Source organism: Elgaria multicarinata, chromosome 5, assembly GCF_023053635.1.
Source record: "Elgaria multicarinata webbii isolate HBS135686 ecotype San Diego chromosome 5, rElgMul1.1.pri, whole genome shotgun sequence".
Lineage (NCBI taxonomy): Eukaryota > Metazoa > Chordata > Lepidosauria > Squamata > Anguidae > Elgaria > Elgaria multicarinata.
This window is the reverse complement of record NC_086175.1, coordinates 115,967,245-115,985,441: the sequence shown is the minus strand read 5'-3', so window position 1 is coordinate 115,985,441 and position 18,197 is coordinate 115,967,245. Positions and strand designations below refer to the sequence as shown.

At 44.2% G+C, this 18,197-nt stretch overlaps 1 protein-coding gene across 1 annotated transcript in view; it reads right to left on the bottom strand.

Moving 5' to 3' along the window:
• The window catches only part of GUCY1A2 (guanylate cyclase 1 soluble subunit alpha 2), a 197,292-nt gene that overhangs the window by 93,858 nt on the left and 85,237 nt on the right, over nucleotides 1–18,197 (bottom strand). Inside the window, exon 5 of the mRNA XM_063127098.1 lies at nucleotides 12,220–12,705. Coding sequence (XP_062983168.1) covers nucleotides 12,220–12,705 — 486 coding nt within the window. The remainder of the gene's footprint in view (nucleotides 1–12,219; nucleotides 12,706–18,197) is intronic.

Here is an 18,197-nt window from a genome sequence, read left to right as displayed (position 1 = left end):
GAGCCCTTCCCTCTTGACCAGATATAAAAAAGAGCAGGGCTCCTGCAGCTTTAACTGTTGCGATTTACCCAGGTACTGCATGCATAAAAATGACACCTGCAGAAATTCCCTTTTCTATACAACTGTTAAAGATACAGGAGCCCTGTCCTCCTTTTCATACGGTCACCCTATTCACAGGCTAAGATTATGCTCTTCATTAAACCAAATACCAAAAAAGCCATCAGGGGACTGTTCATGTGTCTTTCAGTATCTTCTAGTTTGGCACTAAAAGGATGTAATCTTACACTTAATTGGTAGGAAGCCCCACTTAAATAAACAGGACTTGCCTCCAACTGTAAGCGTTTAAGGGTTGAGTTTAAGTACTCCTCCGAATGATTGCTTTCATTTAAAATGGATGATAATGGCAACATGCATTTTAACATAGACCACTTTTATCTTCTCTCTCTCTCAAAAAAAAAAGCTTTATGAATTAAATATAGGAACAAAGTTTAAAAGGGGAGATAGAAAAGACTGGATGCAGAAGCAAAGGGGGGAGAAAAGATTTTTCAAGACAACCTCAAAATAGATTGCGGGTTGATTAGATACGAGAAAGCTATTCCAGGGAGTGGAGAAGGAGACATTTCTGATTGAGAGTCTATCTGGGATTACCGAAAACAGATTAGATATGGAGGCAACCCAGCTAAAGCTCCATCCACTCTTGAAGTTGAATTTAAAATAACGAATCACATTCGGATGAGTTTGAAAATATCCAGTTCAAGACGGCCTCAGGATTTCATTAACAGCTTGACAACGTCTTGATTTCGAAAGGGAACATGTGCGTAATCCCTTGTCAATTTAATGAAGGGCCAGGGGGGCCTGAGGCCCAGGGTCATGGGCAGTTCATGGCCTAAATTCAGGTGGACCCCTGCAATAGGATTCAAGCTCTGGCAAATGTAATCAGTCCCTCCCTCAGCAGCCCACTTCAGTGTCATGGTCCTAGAGGCATAGGCCCTTTCTACACCTAAGGATTATCCCAGGAAAATGGAGGAATCATCTTTGCCTGCTCCCGGGATCCCCTGTGTGTCATTTGGATGTTCAGGAACGATCCCAGGACAAAAGGCAGGTGTAGAAATGACCTTGGTGTCACCCCAAGGAGGACTCTGAGCCCAAAGAGATACTGCTCACCCCACCCACAGGAGGACTTTCAGGAATCCCCAGACCCAAGGATCCAGCTTTCACATCAACCTCAGCCTTCCAGAATGGCTCTACCAAAGCCTCTCAGGTCCCTCAGCCAGGTAAGAGCTCAACGCTACAAATAGGAGCACAGGGCCTTTAAGCTTGTAGTCAGTATCCAGTGAGAAGTGGAGATTCTGAGGGACCGGAGCTGACCAGCTCACTCAAGCCCTCAGTTTCTGCTAGCCCTTTGCTGGAACAACAGCTCCTTCCATGAGAAACTATTCCTGGGAGTAACTCAATGTGACTTACTGTTGCGTAGATATGTATAGGATTGCCATGTTAGTAACATAAGGGTCTAATTTAATTTCATGTCAGAAAGCAATAAAGTCTGGACTACGCGTAACAGATTCACAAACACATTACATTAATTTTCCCTGTATGTGTGGAGGAGGAATGCAAAAGGAAGGGGAACTACACGAAACCGCGGATGTAGGAAACAGAAGCCAACAGGGGCAAAGAAGGTTTAATCACCAGCAAAATTCCCAAAGCGTTTAAAACGTTGCATTTCTTCCTAAGGGGAAATTACAAATGCCACAAGAATATAACAGGTGATGAATCCACCACTACAGCGACCCTGTGAAAATGCATGCAATCAATCACATAAAACAATATACCATTCTCTGTACCTACTGGATTCTGCCTTCTAACCTGTGGACGGCAACTTTCAGCTGATTAATCAGTCAGCTGAAGAGGAGGCTGCCATCCTATGCACTTTTAGACAGAAAAATGTCCTACAACTCCCAGCATTCCCCAGACAGCTGGCTGGGGAACACGGGGTTGCAGGACTTATTTCTGTTTATACAAGCATAGGATTGCGTCCTTAAAATCTTTTGATTAATTGACTAATTAATTAACCCTTTGGGCAGTTTAAAAGAATTCGCATATTTAATACAGTACATACAAAAACCATAGGTGGCATCTATTACTAATAATACTAATAACACTAATAATACTAATACATTTATATCCTGCCTTTTTTCCTCCAAGGAACCCAAGGCGGCATACATAATCCTCTTCCTCCTCTCCATTTTTATCCTCACAACAACAACCCTGTGAGGTAGGTTGGGCTGAGAGTCTGTGACTGGCCCAACGTCACCCAGTGGGATTCCATGGCTGAGTGGGGACTAGAACCCAGATCTCCCAACAACCAGTCCAACACTTTAGCCACTACACCACACTGGCTTTCTTAGAAGAGGCATCTTAGAAGAGAATACCTCTTACGCAAGAGGGAATGCCTCTTCTAAGATGGTGCTTGCTTTGCCAAATGTGGATCATCCGTTAAATTTGCACATGGCTAAAAGTAACTTCTGAAGTAGAACTTGTTTTTAGTCATGTGCAAATTTATGTAGATTCAAATCAATTAAATGTTGAAATGAACTATTGTGAAAATGACAAAAGTGCAAAACAGGCGCTAATGGCCATGGCTAGACCAGGCGATATCCCAGTGAACGCCCCAGGATCATTCCTGTGCCTGTTTGCATTCTCTTTCCCTCTTTATTGTTTACTACAACTTTATTAGATTGTAAGCCTATGCGGCAGGGTCTTGCTATTTACTGTGTGGTCTGTGCAGCACCATGTACATCGATGGTGCTATATAAATAAATAATAATAATAATAATAAATCCCCCCTTGGCCCGGGCTATCGGCAGCCATTTCCCCCCCCCCCTTTTTCCCAGGTCTCGGGATCATCCCGAGACCGCAGAACATGTGGCCCACCGTCACTGGTATGTTCCGGCTCCTTGCAAGTAAACGCAAGGAGCCGGGAACCGGGCATGGAGCTCCTTAGGAGCTCTGTACCCATTGGGGGTGGGGTGAGTGGAGGGGGAGGGTTTTGTTTTTCTAAAAAACCTCACTGGTTCGTTTGAGTGCTCATGCGCTCCTTTTCCTTTAAAAAAAAATCTAAAATGGCAGCCGTGATATCACACGCCGCGTGTAGACGAGGGCGACGATCTAGCAATCATAAAATCGCAAGATTGTCACCCTACAACCCCCTTGTCTAGCCATGGCCAATGTCTAACTAACTACAGGTGAAGAAGTGAGGACACAAGATTAGCTGACCCTGGATTCCCTTCTCTATCTCCGACTTAAACCTTCCTTAGCCCTTTGCTTTCTCATTCTTTCCTTCTCTGCGCAAGCTTCAAGCTCCTTCTTCGGGTAGCGTAACCCTGCCATATCCGTGGGGGAGCCAGCTTTCGAAAATGAGCTGAGGTGAGCAGCACAGTCTGCCGGTTGGTATAAAATCACTCCCAAGTGAACGCAAAGAGATTCCAAGCAGCAATCCCTCCATCTGCTAAAACTATGTTCTTCTAAGGCCTGCCTCTTCTACAAATCCCAGTTCCTTCCCCCAAGAGTCTAATTACCAAGCAATTGCTCTTACCAGGCCTGAGGGCATTTTAAAAAAAGCCCAAAACCCTCAAAGATGTAATGATGCGCCATGCTGGCAAACCCAAGAAAGCTCTTATTCCAACTTTTTCTACAGCCCCTGCTTAGCAGTCAGGGCAGGAAGCCGCTGAGAACCTAGGATAAAGGGAAATTCTGAGAAGAACAATGTGTTGAGCCTTTAGACAGCTATTTTCAAGGGAATGGAAAGAAGCAATCAATTCTCACCATGTACTCTCTCTATCTGATATTAAATGACATTTTGTCATTTTTCTTATTTTGTATTTTTTTTCGCTCAAGTAAAAGGGGAAAAAAACAACAACCCCATAGCAGCGGCAGCCTAAAACCTTGAACTAAATAAAGAAGAAAGCGCCTGGGAGCAATTTTCAAAAGTGCACAGGGACCATGCTATGCTATCCTAAGCAATAAGTCCTACTGAGCTCAGCAAAACATGTCTGAGCATGTGCACATCCTACAGTTGTGGAAGCCTTTGGCTGCAATTCTGTAACACCAGCATCCCCCAACCTGATGCCCTCCAGATGTTTTGGACTTCAACCCCCACCAGTCCCACCCATCATGGCCAATGGTCAGGAATGCTGGGAATTGTAGTACAAAATATCTGGGGGATGCCAGGTTGGAGAAAGCTGCGACACTGTGAATATGTTGGGAGCGTATGAGTCACAGTTTTATCACTTACAGAATGTACACAGATCTGCATATGACTATTATGTATACAATTCTCTTAAAACATCACACATGGTATGGTAAAGTTGCCCCTTTTTTTTGATGAGGCTCCTTGTTGTGCCTTTGACAGACAGACTAATCAAAGGAAGTACTTCTTCACATAGCGCATAAACTATGGAATTCACTAGCACAAGATGCAGTGATGGCCACCAATTTGGATGGCTTTAAAAGGTGATTGGATAAATTCCTAGAGGAAAAGGTTATCAATCACTACTAGCCCTGATGGCTATGTGCTATCTACAGTAGCAGAGGCAGTGTCCCTATATACACTAGTTGCTGGAGAACATGGGTGGGAAGTTGCTGTTGCACCATGTCCTGCTAGTGGGTCCCTGGTTGACAGATGGTTGGCCACTTTGTGAACAAAGTGCTGGACTAGATGGACCCTTGGCCTGATCCAGCATGTTCTTATGACTTTTTTTAATCACTGCAGATCCAGGCCTGCTGCATCAGTTGAATTTCAGGCAGTCAAATGGCTCCTGAAAATAAAATAAAATAGCCCAAGATGCCCAGTCTATTTATCTAACCAGATTTGTTAATCGGATTAGTAAATTGCCCATTCTCCAAGCAATTTATGGTGGTCTTTGTGACATTATGTAATGATATCATAAGAACAATCTTGTGCAGTAAGAAACAGAGGTAATAATTTGGTCAAAGGAGCTCAGTGGATTTCATGGTTGAACAGGGATTTGAACCGAGATCTAAATTAAGGCCTTTTAATTTGCAGGTGCAGAATAATTTTGTCGTGGTAGAATTTCTTCCTAGAAAACCGAGAAAAAGTAGGGCAATAGCCCTGGGAAATGCAGGGATCTTCCCTCCCTGCTCCCAGGATCCCCTGTGCGTCATGTGAACACACAGGGACGATTCCAGGACAATCCCCAGGATATCGCCCTGTGTAGACATGCCCCCCTCCACAAAATTCATTAAGATTGTGCAAATATTCACCTCTTTCAATCCTGATTAGTGTTATTGTTTTCTTGGATTGACCTACTTCTCCCCTATCCTAACCTCATCATAGCTGTTTCTTCTTCCTTCTTGGATTAATCATATTGATCGGGGGAGGTAGTTGTGTCCTCAGCTATGTTATCAAATCAACTTCACACAATGTTAAAAAAAAAAGAAAAAAAGAGCAGACATTTTTGTAAGGAGTCCCCAACACCTGCCCAAAAGAGGAGGCCATTTTCTGAGCACATCTCAAAATATTTGCTGTTGTTTTCTTTTTAAAAAATTGGGAGCGGTTTCATTTCAGCTCTAGTGGAAGTTTACACAGTGATCCAGACTGTTCTGTGAAACTGGGGCCGTAATTTTCATAGTCCTCTGGCAAGAGTGATTTCACTATGCTCCGCTTGCCAAATGTGGGACTAATATGAGGTTTCTTAATTCTTTTTAATCGTGTAGATTGTAGCTCATAAATGATCTCCCCTCCCTTTGTGCTATCGCGCAAGCCATCTCCTTTGTGAGCATCTAATATCTCTATAGCAACTACACCAATTACTTGCATAGGAGAGTAACATCAGGGAAGTATATTTTTAGTTGCCTTTTAATGTGTAATTTAGCAGCAGGAAACTAAAAGGCGAGCCACCTCCATGTCAGCTAGTGGTTTAAGACCCACAAACTAGAACCTGAGAATGTCTGCGCATTTAACCTTTGTTTCAGACTTTCATTCTCTCTCACTCTCTCTCTCTCTCTCTCTCACACACACACACACTCACCAGATTCTCATAATTCTTTTTTATTTGACACACATTTTCTTGACCAAGTATATAAAACCCTCGTTCTGTTCTGGCGCAAGTGAAAGGCTGTACATAAAGTGCAAATGGATGTTTCTATATAAGCCTGTTGGTTTTATAGGGTTGTTTCACAGTTTTACGTTATGTATTTTAACATTATGGTCTCTTTTTATGAAGATTTCAAAAATGGCATAGATAATGAGGATTCACAATTCATGTAATTACAGTTGGGACATAACACTAGGCTTATACCGACACTTATGTCATTCTAATTGTCCCATGTTTCCCTTTTTAATTTTAATTAAATATATTTCTAGTTCTCACAGGCCCCAGGAATGTTGTATGACACCATGCCTACCCACATACTACCATGAGATATTCAGATTGATGTGGATGTGGTTGCCCTCCCCCTGAACCATCTGTCAGGGATGCTTTTGGGTGGATTCCTGCATTGAGCAGGGGGTTGGACTTGATGGCCTTGTAGGCCCCTTCCAACTCTGCTATTCTATGATTCTATGATTCTGTGAAGCAACAGTTTCATGGTTTGGGAGTTCGCCTGGGCAGTGCTGGATTTAGGAACAAGCCAAGTAAGCCAGGCCTTATGGCCTCATATTATGTTGGAGATAACAAAGATGTAAGATAACTAAGATGATATTGCTTTGACTGAAATATGTTGGAAAGTCTGGTATGTCTCACAACAGATTTGCCTTATATAGGGAAAGTGTGGCAACGTAACATTTAATATTGGAGGCAATAAAAAAAAACCAGTTTAGAAAAAGTTCAAATCGACTTGTTTTATTATTTTATCAACCTTCAGAGAAAGCTATCTAACTCTGTTTAACTACAAACACCCTCTAACACTGGGTGGTACCCTTTCATTACCCTTTGTATTATAATGTAATACACATTTTTCTCTTTATTTTTTATGGTATGGGGCCCCTGAATCTTGATATGGCTTAGGGCCTCAGCAGTCTTAATCTGCTCCTGATTGGTGGATTCCTGCATTGAACAGGGGGTTGGACTTGATGGCTTTATAGGCCCCTTCCAACTCTACTATTCTATTATTCTATGATCCTGGGCACAGACTTGAACCTGGACAATCAGTTAACAATTGTAAACCAACTGGGCCCTTTCCTGGAGCTATCAGATCTGGGCATGCTTCCAGATGCTCTGCCTCATCCACAGAATTTTATGGGGATTCAGACGTTATCTTCCACTTGTAACCCTCCCTGCCATTCCTTTTTTCTTACCAGGGAAAATCTGTTAAGAGGGAAATGTGGAAAAGCTGCACCATGTCAGTGGTGGCACCAGGTGCCCTCCATCTGGAAGCATCCCTGGTCTCAGTCATTCATGCACTTATCCTGCTAGTGGAGATGACTCCAATGTGCTTTATTCAGAGCTGCCCTTTTAGAGACAGTTTTCAATTCTAAAGTATATGTCATTTTTTATGACCCACCCTGTCAGAAGCTCCAACTGGTCCGGAATGTAGCTCTAAGGATTCTGACAGGAGCTGCCCATTCAGACTATATTACACCAATCATCTGTTGGTTTCACTGGTTCTCAGTTTCCACACTCACTTCAAAGTGACTGTTAAAACCATTTGGGATCAGGTCATCTCAGGAATTGCATTGCCCATCCACACTCCCATGAAGCTGCCTGGGACCTTGGGCTTCTTTAAACAAGCGATTTATAGCACGCTCATGACCGGCCACTCATGGATGTTCGTGGGTAATTTTGACAACGCCGTCAACCTCCTGCGCCAACCTCCCGCTCCTTTCCCCAGTTTTAGCATCAAAAAATAAACCTCAGAAAACCCAACTCTTCTGTGATATGTCGGGTTTGTCAGGATTTCCTGCCATGTGCAGGCGAAGTTGACCGATAAAATGCCCACTGTTCCCATTGAATTGTATGGGCCACATGGTCGCTGCTCTCTTCTCTGCCTAATTCTGCTAATTTCAAATGCGGAACAGAACCAGGAAGTACAGCAACAGTAAGGAAATGTAATTCCCCCACCCATGTCTGAAAGTCCTCCTTCATTCCACTGCAGAGGACATCTTTCAGATCCCACTACCAATGGAAATTACATGGGGGTGATGCCCAAGATTTGGAATAGCCTCCTGGAAGAAGTATGCCTGCCCTCCTCACTGCCTGCTTTTAGGTGGATGGTGAAGACAATATTATTTAGGTAGAGTGAGGTGAGGAGTGCTTAAGGATCCTGATTGAGTATGTATCTCCTCTGCTGTTCTGTGGCCCATAGCTGCAGGTTTACGTTTGAAAATATCTTGGCCAGCTTTTCTGATGTGCCTCTCAGCAAACTGTCCACCACTGCCACAAACATATCAGTCCTAACATTTGTTAAGGACATTAAAGCCCCAGAGTTTTTACACACCTCAGGCCTAGAGAACGTAAGGACATCACAAGAGCCATGCTGGATCAGACCAAGGGTTCATCCAGCCCAGCACTCTGTTCACACAGTGGCCAGCCAGCTGTCAACCAGGGGCCCACAAGCAGGACAGGGTATAACAGCACCCTCCCACCCATGTTCCCCAGCAACTGGAGCACACAGGCTTACTGCCTCTGATACTGGAGGTTGCACTTAGCCATCAGGACTAGTAGCCATAGTAGAGACAGTTTTCAATTCTAAAGTATATGTCATTTTTTATGACCCACCCTGTACATTATATTTTGCACCCAGTGTATAAAACCAGAGGCAGTGTTGTGTACCAATTACAGCAGGGGTGATCAACACATGTCTGTTTTGGGGGTATTTCTCCTCATTCGGCTGTGTGATCCACCATTTCTAATTCACAGTCCTTTCATTTGTACTGCTGGAACTAAAAATCTCGAACGTTCGTAAGATTGATCCTTCACTGAATCAGAGCCTTATGCAAACTTCAGACTTGCCTGGTAGATTTAAAGATTGCCTTGCCTTAAAAACAAAGCACCAGCATAAAGCAGGAGGCAATAAACCTGAAGAAGGACAGCATCCTTTTGAAAGTGTGGGCCGCAGAGAGTGATGGATAACCGTAAATGACTGCTTCACCATGATTATGCCCATCCGGGTCACTATTGATAAATGCGGCAATCCATATTGGAGAGGAAAATGCTGGTGGCCTTCTCTCTTCACAGTCACTCAACTATAAACCTTGTTTCTCTGTTCAAGAAATTCCTTGCATGAATATGGATTAGTGAGGCTCAACTACAGCTGTGGGAAATCAAAAACACCATACGGCAAGGATGGAACAGAATGCAATTAAGCTTCACTGCAGAGTAGGGATGGCTTGCGATTTATTTCTGATGGGGTGTCCAAAATGTGGCCCTTTAAGGCCAGAGAGATTGATGACCATGTTTTGCTGTCATGCAAACTTGGAAGGAATTTCCTCGCCTCTTTAAGCAGGCTGGGACATTAGCACGTTAGAACCTGATGGGGACAATGGAAGCTGATTGACAGACAATTATCTGCAGCAAGAAATTCTTTGCACCAAGCTGTTAAAAATAATGTACTAGGTAACAACAACCACTTCCAAAGAGTGGGAGCTGGGGCACAAAAATCTGCCTTATGTGACTGGGCATTTTTAAAAAGGTCCTTTTGAGTGGGGGAAAGAGACTGGATTTTTCTGTCCTGAGAACCGGTTGGATTTCAAGATGGACGAGCTGATGGAGTTGTGGAACTAGCAGTGTGTGTGTGATTTGCTCCTGCATGCTGCTAATACCTCCTCAATAAATATGTTGAATAAACAGACTCTTACAAAACATGGGGCTCATCAACACCAAGCTGGATATTGCACTATGAAAGTGGTATGGAAGCAGTATATAAAAGGCAAGAGCCGCACCACTGCTTTATAGCGGTATTGAAGTGCACTGCAGGAGCTCCACTAGTGGCACCAAAGTGCACTGACAACTGTTGGGGCCCAGGACACATCTACACCAACCAGGATATTCCACTATGAAAGCAGTATATGGTCTGTGTCATGAGCCCCAACAGTTGTCAGTGCACTTCAATACCGCTATAAAGCAGTAGTGTGGCTCCTGCCTTTTATATACTGTTTTCATACCGCTTTCATCGTAGAATATCCTGCTTGGTGTAGATGAGCCCATGGTGTAAGTTTCCAGAGCATACAACACCTAAAGCGGGGGTGGGGGGCAACTTGGGTCCCTACAGGTATTTTGTTCTACAACTCCCACAAGGCTTACTCAGCATAGCCAATGGTGAGGGTGGATGGGAATTGTAGGCCAAAACAGCTGGAGGGCCACCAGTTCTGACTCTGCAAAAACTGTCCTGGGCTTTCTGTTTCTCAGGAAAGGAGGAGCATAAAACAATATTCATTTCTCCCATTGGCTGCTGTGGGAGCTCCTGTCACTAAAGCACAATGGAGGCAAGCACTTTCTCCTCACATGTCCCCAACCTTAGGGTGACCATATGGAAAGGAGGACGGGGCTCCTGTATCTTTAACAGTTGTATAGAGAAGGGAATTTCAGCAGTCACTTGTATGTATACAACACCTGTTGAAATTCTGTCTTTATCACAATAGTTAAAGCTGAAAGATACAGCTCTTGACCAGATACAAAAGACAGTGAGGCTCCTGCAGCTTTCACTGTTGTGATGAAGAGAGAATTTCACCAGGTGCTGCATGCATACAAAGGACACCTGCTGAAATTCCCTTTTCTGTACAACTGTTAAAGATACAGGAGCCCTGTCCTCCTTTCCATAGGGTCACCTTATCTAACCAATACCCCAAACACAATCTCTCTCCTATTCCTAATTCCCCCCATTTCTTGCTTCCCAGGTTGACAGTTACGTAGGTTTCACACAGCTTGCTGAATTTTCTCTGGGGTCTCGTCAGGCAGTTTGAGAAACACTTCTGAGAACAACAGAAGCAGATGGACATTGAAGGAGATTGTTTTTACCAAATACATTGGCTTCAATCCTTTATGCACCACACAAAAAATGCAGATGTAGACTTTAAAAAAGCTCCTAAGATCATGTTGCATTGCTGTTACAGGTCAGCCCAATGCCAGCATTACAATGAGCCTGAAGGGTATCTCAGCCTATGTGACTATCAGCAGGTAAAGAGGAAAATTAGGCCTCCAAAAATTATTTAGTAATAACTGATCACTGGGAACTGTTCTGATATTGATTGATTTACAATATTTGCACACCTCTCCACATCCAAAGATTTTGGAGCTGAGAACAACAGAGTACAACTGGCTTGTATCAATAAGCTAGATAAATACTCGTCTCAGCCCATTTCAACTTTTCTCTATGACTGAGGCCTTCGCTTCACAGGCTGGAGAATGAGGTCGTAGAGATCTGGGGTGGGAAAATACACTTTAGGTGGAGGATGCTTTGGTTGAAGGCTCCCTTTGTAATGATTCCTGTAAGTAAAACAACTAAGACATCAAAGGGAATGGTTCTAGTTTGGCCCAATCCCTGTGTGCTGGTTTTCTATTAGCAGGGAGTTTTGTTCTGCTTTGGCTTTTTGTCTTTACAAGAGTAATTCAAAACTGTGATTCTGCCCCTCCCCTGCTCCCCACCCCCAGTCTGGACTGGAATATTCCACTCAACCATCTCCTTCCACTGCATGCGTAAACCAGTCTTCAGTGAGCAGCAATCCCAATGCTTCACGCCATGCACAAATTTGCAGATTGTCCTCCAAAGTCACATCTCTGGCAACCATCATGTAACTAAGGCTGTAGCTAGACCTAAGGTTTATCCCAGGATCATCCCAGGTTCATCCCTGCCTGAGCGCTGGATGCCCTGTGTGGCACTTAGATGAACAGGTTTGACCCCAGGACAATCCTGGGATAAACCTTCGGTCTAGCTATGGCCTAACTGTCCCCTAGACCAACTTTCTTCCCTTTGCTAAGAAAAATAATATATTTACTATGCTAATATCTACAGCAGGGGTGGGCAACTTGTGGCCCTCCAGGTGTTTTGGCCTACAACTCCCATGAGTCCTAGTCGGCAAAGCCAGTGGTGAGAGATATGGGGAGTTCTTGAATGAAATACCTGGAAGGTCAGAGGTTGCCCACCCCTGGACATGCCGGCTAGGTAATGGTGGGAGCTGAAGTCCAACGCATCTGGTGGGCACCAAGTTGGGGAATGCCAATCTACAGGACTTGGGCAGGACCAGCAGGAGCTGAAGCGTCTTACCTTATAAATATCCAGGAATCCACACTGATGGTCAAAACGCGTGTAGAGCTCGTTGAGCATACTGATCACCTGCATGGGAGTACACTGGGCGCAGACAGCCGTGAAGCCCACAATGTCCGAGAAGAGCATAGTAACATCGTCAAACTTCCTGGCTTGAACTTGCTGCCCTTGCCACAGCTGTTGAGCCACCTCTTCTGGGAAGATAGAAATGAGGAGATCCACCGTCTTCTTCTTCTCCTCTTCCAGAGCTTGATGCGTTCGTTCTAACGTTGCCTTCAGCTTGTCCATCCGCTTCTTCAAGCCATCCTGAGCTTTGGCCTGCTCCCCAACAAGGATGACATCACGAGTAGCATCGTGGATTGGTATGTCTGAAAGATGGAGGCCTCGGCCCATCAGTTCATCCAGCTTGTCCACGCAAGGGGAACCCAAAAACAAAATGGAGTTTGATTCTGGGACGTGAATCATTTGTCCTTTGATTTCCATCACCTGCAAAGGTCAGAAATTTAATAATAAAAAATATAAGAAATTATGTAGTAGAATCTCACTCTTAAGCCTAATGTAGGTGCAATGGACTTTTAAACTAACACAGCCACCAGTAGGACCTTTTCCTGTCCAAACATGCATAGATTTGCACCTTTAATTTATTTGCTTCTCCATCTTTAGTGTTAAAAAGCATCTGAAAAGTGCAGAATTATTATATATTTTCTTTCTGTGTTTGGTCCTTGCTTTAAAAAATATGTGAGTTGTCTTGTAGTGTAGAAAATGAGAAACAGAGAATCTGCATTTGACAATTCATCTATCCCTAGCGTATCCCATGTACCAAAGGGGTCATGAGAATAGATCCTTCTTTGTCACATAGAAAGTTATACTTTAAGTTGTCCTATTGGAAAAGAAACATGCAAAAAAGAAAAAAGAGCATTTCCTATCCCCAAATTTCTTTTTTAAAAAAGAAAAAGCTCATTGTGTTATAAAAAATGCACTTGCAACATCTGTCAGTTTGCAGCTGGGGATACCATTAGCTATGATAACTCTAAATATTTGCTCTATAAAAGTTCATATTCACAGGGTTCTTTCTGGCTCTTAAACTGTAGAACTGCAAAATTGCTCCCAACCTGGAATCAGATCCCATAGGAAGGAGAGGCTCACAGCAGACAGTTTAAGAAAAAAGGAATAAAATAGAAACAAATTCATTTCAGGGGGGAACACAAGAAAGTAAAGACTTACTCAAATTAGACTTATTCATATATGTTGAAGGGAGACTCCAAAAAATGCTGTCACATTTAGAAAATGCCTGATTAGGCAATGTACTATAAAAATGTATGGTGCAATCATGTGCACATCCATATGAGTAAGCTCTAAAAAACACAGTGGAGCTTAAATCCAAGTAAATATGCATAGGATTGTGCTATCACAAACAGTTTTGGGCATCAGTTCCGAATTGGGGAGATTTCTAGGTCCATCAGAAACACACAGGGCCTACAAGCCTTTGAGCTTGCCGTGCCTCTCCCAGCAGAGGCTGGGCAGGCGACGGAATAATGGACTCAAGTTACAGGGAGCCAGATTCTGGCTGGATATCAGGAAAGACTTCCTGACCGTTAGAGCAGTATGACAATGGAACCAATTACCTAGGGAGGTCATGGGCTCTCCCACACTAGAGGCCTTCAAGATCCAGCTGGATAGCCATCTTTCAGGAATGCTTTGAGTTGGATTCCTGCATTGATCAGGGGGTTGGATTCGATGGCCTTATAGGCCCCTTTCAACTCTACTATTCTATGATTCAATGATCTAGTCAGTGACAAGGGGGTCCTCTGTGTGGGAGAGGCAGAATGGAGAGTAAACACCCCAAAAGGAGCATCCCTGTGTTACAACACTTTGGCTGTTCACACGAAATAGACTGGTATGTGTATTGATCATAATTTTTATTAGGTCCTAGTCTTTGGTCCATAAAACTGCAGAATTGCTTCCGGCATGGAATATTTATTACCTTTATATACCTCCCCATAGCTGAAGCTCTCTGGTCGGTTTACAAAAATTAAAACAGTGAACATTAAAAACAAATATACAAAATTTAAAACCATAAATAGCATAAAAACAGACAATATCTATTTAAACAACCGTTCTGGGGGCAGTTAGAAACTCAGCATATGCTGAATCACATCCCCTGGGAAGGAGAGGCTCTCAGGGACAGTTTTGAGAAAAGGATAAAACTCATGTCAGGGGCAAACCCATTTTAGGGAGACCTAAATGTACTGATGGGGGTGGGGTGTACCATGAAGACAGCCTCTTGCTTCCACCTCTAGGGTTTAACAGACCAGCCTTACAAATACAATTAAGAACCCCACACCACACACCAAGCATCGTAAGCCTGAATGGGAGAGTGGTTAAATTCCCACCAAACCCTGCAGGAGGACCACCTATGCGGTATAAGACATAAGTACTTGAACACTGCAATGAATACTGCAACTGAGCTAAGAAGCTTTCTGATCAAATGATTAGGACCTTGTGCAATGAGCTTAATGGGGCAGAAAGATGGGTTTGGTGCTTCCCCCTCCCATGCAAAACACATCAGCACCTTCTGCCTGAGCTTCCACCCTTAGATTTCCAGCTGAGTGAATTGTCAAGAGACATTATTCTTCACAGCAGCAAGGCTACTGTTACAAATTTCAAGTTATTTATAGACGTCTCCAGAGTGTTGCGTAATGTGCAACAGCCTCCAGCCCTCAAGGCAGCAAATTTAGCCTTTTTGATTGATCTGTGATGCTTGAAAAGATGCAGGAGAACAACATCAGGAATGCAAGGGACTGTATTAAGAGATGGGGAGGAAATATACAGGATTGATAAATGTCAGCCAATTTGCTGTAAGAAAATAAATGTCGAAAAGAAAGGAACAAGCACGTTAAAGGACTGCAGGGCCAATGAGTCCGCGAAGGTTTCTTTCGAAGGGATGCAATACCCACAAAACAGACGTCTGCTTTGCTTTCGGAAAATGGGGTTTTACACACTGGGGCTCTGGAAATCTATAGGGTCCTAATCATGTTTCAGAGCACGGAATATTGCATCTAATAAAGAATGCAGCAGCTGTAGCACATTCGTGAGAACCTTGGGGCTGAATAAGACATTAGTCTTTTGGAAATGCAGGAGTTGCCCTCAAGTTTTCATATTCAAGAAAAATGTACTTGGTCTCAGTCAGTCTCAGAACGGTTCTACTTGTGCGTCAGGATGAAGGGGTGATACTATGTAAATATTCCCCTGACATTTCAAAAATAAATAAATAAATAAATAAGCAAGCAAGCAAGCAAACAAACAAACAACCCTCCCTGCAGTAGAAATACAGCATAGCAGGGAGAACATTTTCACCCACCTCCCTCCTTGCTGTGCTAGTTTTCTGCTTGCAAGGAGTTGGGGGCTTGGGAAGCAGGTTACATATGGGTAGTATTTTAAAATGTGATCCCACCCTGTGGTGCCATTTGGTATTGATCCCACCACCTCGGGACCTTATCTTTTCATTCACGTGGGCGAGTGAACGGCTATTTCTTGGTGCTGCTGGCTGCTTGCATGGCCGGCCACGTAGGCAGACAGCAGGGCCAAGAAGTGGCAGACCCTCTGGCCGGGGAGAGCACCGCTTCGCTTCCTGCTGCGCCTGCATTCTCCTGCTTCATGGTAGGGCCAGCCCTGCTGATGGTGGCCACAGCTGAGGGTCAAGGAGCCTTCATGGGGGAGGTCTTCAGCAGGGCTCATGGAATGGTCTTGTTTCCCCTGTCATAACCCTGAATATAACAGGTTGGATGGCTGCAGCAGGCAGGAGCTCTTGTTACAAGGACTTTTTCTTCCCCCAAAAAACAAAATTAAAATATTTATTGTTTGTGCCAGTACTGCAGTGCACACATGTGCCTTATGGGACATGGTGGTTCACATGAAATGTTCCCCGCTCCAGCGCAGCAGCAGAAGCTCATTACGGGAACAAGTAGAGGTCAGGGGAAGTCCCTGAGAAGCAGACATAGCTCTTTGCCTATTGTGTGGGGAGTAACTACTGCACAGCAAAGAACAGTGCTGGTGCAAGTTGAGTTGTATAAAATAACACAATGCTACTGTTGTCTGGAAGCACCTTGGGTATACTCATATAAGTGCTCATCCTATGTGATCTATTCGTTGATAGGCGGCTTTTTCCACACCTATTCTTCTATAGAAAATTATCACATGTGAAGTGGCTCTTAGATAATAGCTTCAGTCAGATGGCTCACCTGTGACGCCAACGACACAGGATTTCTGCTGTCTTCTTAAGTACAACTAAGTTTTCTGTAACCATCAATACAATCAGAGAAATTCTGCTTCTTAGATTTTTGTAGGATTAAAAAAGGAAAGAAGAAAGAAAGTAAACCCACAGCAGCTTTTGCTCCATGTGGTTTAACCCACACACCGCCTGTGTTCCTGGAATCTCCTGCTGTCCCACACTATTGGGCCAATACCGGGTCTTGTGCCAGAACCATGCCTCTGGTAACTATGCCTTCATGGGCCCCCCTCCTTTGTGAAGAGATCCATAGTGCAGATATGGCTTATTTTCCAGGTGGAGAGGCGGCCCAAGCTCAATGGCCGAGCACATATTTTGCATGCAGAAGGACGCCGGTTCAATCCGAGACATCCCCACCTGAAACTCTGGTTGATACCACTCAGCATAAGCCAGCTTTCCCTATCCTGGCAACTCCAAATCACCTCCACCTATTCTGCTGACCACGGCTGATGGGAGTTGATGAGATAGAAGGGGTAGAGTAAGCAGGGGAAGACCAAGAAATGACTGATTATATCATATATGTAACATCTCTTGTATTAAATAAACTTTAATATGTTTGGTTTTGAATGATAAAACTTCAAGCATTGTTCATCTCTCTGCTCTACCAAGAGTGTTGAAATTTCCTGGGTACTTCTCCCATTTGGGTAAAGGAAACCAATTGGGCATATTGGGTGTCTCTTAGGCCTTAGCTAGACCTAAGGATTATCCCAGGCAAATGGAGGGGTCGTCCCAGCCTGCTCCTGAGATCCCCTGTGTGTCATTTGGATGTACAGGGATGATCCCGGGATATAGGCCTGGTCTAGTCATGGCCTTAGACCTGATGAATAGGGATGGGGCGAAAATCCGCCAGGCCCAAGAGCTCACCGTATGCCCAGCATTTCGTCCCATGGTCCCTATACTGACAAAGGGGGAGGAGGTCCAGGTGGTACTCACTTCCGCCCTGACCTGTGGGTGCCCCTTGTCTCCTCCCACACCGCTGCAGTAATAGCAGCCACCATTAGCAGGGGGAAATACACAATTTCCCCAAGTATTTTTGCCCTCCACTCTAGTGGGTGGAGAAAATCTGCAATTTCCCCAGCCCTGAGGCTTTTAAGTCCCCCTGAGGCCTTTAAGCCCCCCTGAGGCAGTAGGGGGGAGAAGTAGAAGGGAAATACACATTATAGTAGAAGGGCAACACACACACCCCACCAGGGCCCTTTCAGGCAAAAGCACCATTATCTCTGCTCATTCATGTCTCACCCTCTTTGCAAGATCAAAATGCAAGCAAGTCCTCCTTTTGCACATTTCTTTCAGTTTCAGCACTCCTGGGCCTCCTCTACACCAAGCAGGATGTAGTGCATAGTGCAATCACTATGAAGGCAGTCTGAAAGTGGTATATAAAAGCCAGGAGCCACACTATTATAGCGGTATCGAAGTGCACTGAAAACTGTTGGGGCCCATTGACACATACCATATACCGCTTGCAGAGTGCTATATCCCGCTTGGTGTGGCTCCTGACTTTGATATACCACTTTCATACTGCTTTCACAGTGCAATATCCTGCTTGGAGTCGATTAGGCTCAGAACTGGGGGTGGGGGGATGACTGGGGTAAATTTGAGTTAATTTCATTTTGCTTGAGTTTTACTTGCTTTGATTTACTTGTGAGTAGACCACAGCACAACTGGGATGGGCCCCCTGCTGTGCTGCTTC